We start from the raw sequence: 2535 nt of genomic DNA, 5'->3' as shown, positions 1-2535 counted from the left end.
CCGCCGCTGCCATACGATAGCGGCGAAGATGCACAGGTTGAGCACGAGCAGCGAGCCGCCGACGGCGACCGTGAGCGCGAGCGCGGCGGCGTGCGCGCGGCCGGCCGCCGGTCCAGTGTCGCGCGACATTGTCTGCAGACTGCGTGTGGTGACGGGCGCCGCCGTGCTGGCCGGCGCCGGCGCCGGCGCGGCGCTGGTCGGCGCCGGTGGCGCAGGACGCGTCGGGGGCGGGCCAGAGCAGGCAGGCCGCACAAGTCCGCTGAAGAGCGGCTCCGACGCCGTCTCGACGGCCTGTTCGAACGCCAGTGGCGCGCGTCCCGACCGCTGGCGCGCGCTCGCTGCAGCGGCACCAGGCGCGCCCAGAAGGCTACCTCGCGCGCGCGGTACCGGCTGCGCACGCGCAGCTTCGAGCCTGCGGAGCGAGCGCGATGTTAGCGTCAGATCGATCATCCTGACAGCGGTCCAAACATAAGTTGATCGGTGCAAATTCCTGCGCGTCCAAGCACAAGCCCTGAGGCGCCGCCAACATTTCAACACTTGCTCCATTACGACCGGCCGTCTGTCTGTGACCTCGTGTCGTGCATGCTCGACGTCCCAGTCTGATGCAGCTGCGCGAGTCCCACCCCCGCCACGTCCTGCTGCATGTACAGCACCTTGTTTCGCCGCGCGCAGCAGAGGCGGGCGTTCCCCGCCCCGGGCCGTTATCGCCAGCCCGCAGCCGGTGCCATGCCCCGTCACACGGTAAGATTAGCGCGGATTCTCAGCAGCGTCGACGCCGACCGACGCCGCGCTGCATACTGATGAGTTGCGGCTCGCGCCAAACCAGACAGCTGCAGAGTCGCAGCAGCCCCCTCCTCCTCCCCTCCCCGCACTCATGGACGCCCCGGCGCGACGATCGCCAGCCCATCGTCGGCGGGACGCTGATGCGGTCCGCTCGTCGCGCTCCATCAGGCCGACGTTTTCCCGTCCTCATGCAGTGACCGCAGTGGCGCAGCCCAGGGCGCCCTGGGGTCATGCCGCCTCCCCTGGCACTAGAGGTGCGAAGATCCCGAGAGACCCTCGGTGCTTTTTGGCAGTTCTAGACCCCCGTAGGTAAACAGGATATCGAAAAGGCCCCGCATTACATATTATATATATATTATATATATATATATATATATATATATATATATATATATATGCGTGTGTGTGTGTTTGCACGCGCGCGCTGTGTGTGCGGGTGTGGGTGTGGGTGTGGGTGTGTCCATCACACATCGTTAATGTCAACCTCTTTAGGCATCGGATCGTACTCTTCCATACCAGAAGACATTAAATAATATACATGCAAAAAAGTAGTTGTTGCAACCACGCAGTTTCATATCAGGCTTCCTACAAGACTGAGTTCTCAGCGTGGGGCACCATTCTGATGCCGTTAATAACTTACGTGAAAAACTCCTGAAGCTCGTTAGACTCGATAATGACCACCGGAATGAAATGTCAAGCTTCACTCCAAGTGCCATTGCGCTCGAAAACCGGATCCTGAAGTAAAGGTGACAACAGACACCAGGAAAACGAAAGAGCCCCACTCAGTTTCAAAGTAGCTTCATTTAACTTTGCCATGGTCCCCGTCCACCGAGACACGAGTGCGACCGGTGCCAGCTTTCTGCAGCTGCCGGCGCGGCGTCGTTACAGGCGAGCGGCCGCTTCGGAGTCCCCTGTGGCGTCGCTCGTCTCACCCAGGTTCAGGTAGCTGCGGTGCGTGGCGTTGTAGGGCGGCCAGGTGACGGCTCTGTATCGGCTCCGCTCCCGGCCGCTAGAGCGGCGCGCGCCTCCTGCCGTGGCCCGTTCGGGTCCCTGGGGGTCATGAGAAAGGTCAGCGCATGTCTAGGGGGAGGGACAGGGGGTAGAACATGCAGTGCCTACTGGCCACGTATGTGATACTGCCAGCAGCTCGGGTCATATTTTCACAACTTGGCAGCAAGCATGCAGGCGCGTTGCAAACGCCTACTTTAATGGCTACCAAATCCTTCTAAGTCTGTCGCCACAGACCACAATGAGTTCTGACACGCGGAGCGTGACGCAGGACTCGCTCAGCCCGCCTCCTCGCACAAAGCGCCGACTCCAGCCCCATCGGTGGTGAACTCGCACCCGGTCTTGGCGAAGTTGGTCCAGAGAGCGACGACCGCGCGGCTGAGGTCGGGGCCGGACGTGTAGCGGATGCCCGTCTCCGCCGCCGGCAGCAGCGGGTCACCGAACACGTACGGCAGCTCCGAGCCGTGTACACTACCCAGACGCTGCAACAGCCACCAACAGCAGCTCAGGGCAGCCCGGCCGCTCCAACAGTCACCAACAGCGGAACAGCTCCACTGCCCAGCCGCTGCAACAGTTACCAACGGCAGCTCACGGCGGTTCCACTGCCCAGCCGCTGCAACAGTTACCAATGGCAGCTCAGGGCGGCTCCACTGCCCAGACGCTGTAACAGTTGCCAACGGCAGCTCAGGGTTGCTCCACTGCCCAGCCGCTGCAACAGTTACCAACGGCAGCTCAGGACAGTTC

The 2535-nt window shown here is 62.1% G+C and overlaps 1 protein-coding gene across 1 annotated transcript; it reads right to left on the bottom strand.

Moving 5' to 3' along the window:
• Nucleotides 1-322: 322 nt before the first annotated feature.
• On the bottom strand, nucleotides 323-2273 carry LOC119108939 (neuroligin-3-like; the record flags this gene model as incomplete). The annotated part of the gene is made up of 3 exons (XM_037232480.1): nucleotides 323-412; nucleotides 1716-1833; nucleotides 2100-2273. Coding segments are annotated over 3 exons (382 nt in total), but the record flags the coding sequence as incomplete, so codon positions are not given.
• Between the last annotated feature and the right edge of the window lie 262 nt (nucleotides 2274-2535).

The sequence above is a fragment of the Pollicipes pollicipes genome, unplaced genomic scaffold (genome assembly GCF_011947565.3).
Source record: "Pollicipes pollicipes isolate AB1234 unplaced genomic scaffold, Ppol_2.1 Scaffold_7096;HRSCAF=8412_pilon_pilon_pilon, whole genome shotgun sequence".
NCBI classification, from domain to species: Eukaryota; Metazoa; Arthropoda; class Thecostraca; order Pollicipedomorpha; family Pollicipedidae; genus Pollicipes; species Pollicipes pollicipes.
This window is presented reverse-complemented; position numbering and strand designations above follow the sequence as displayed.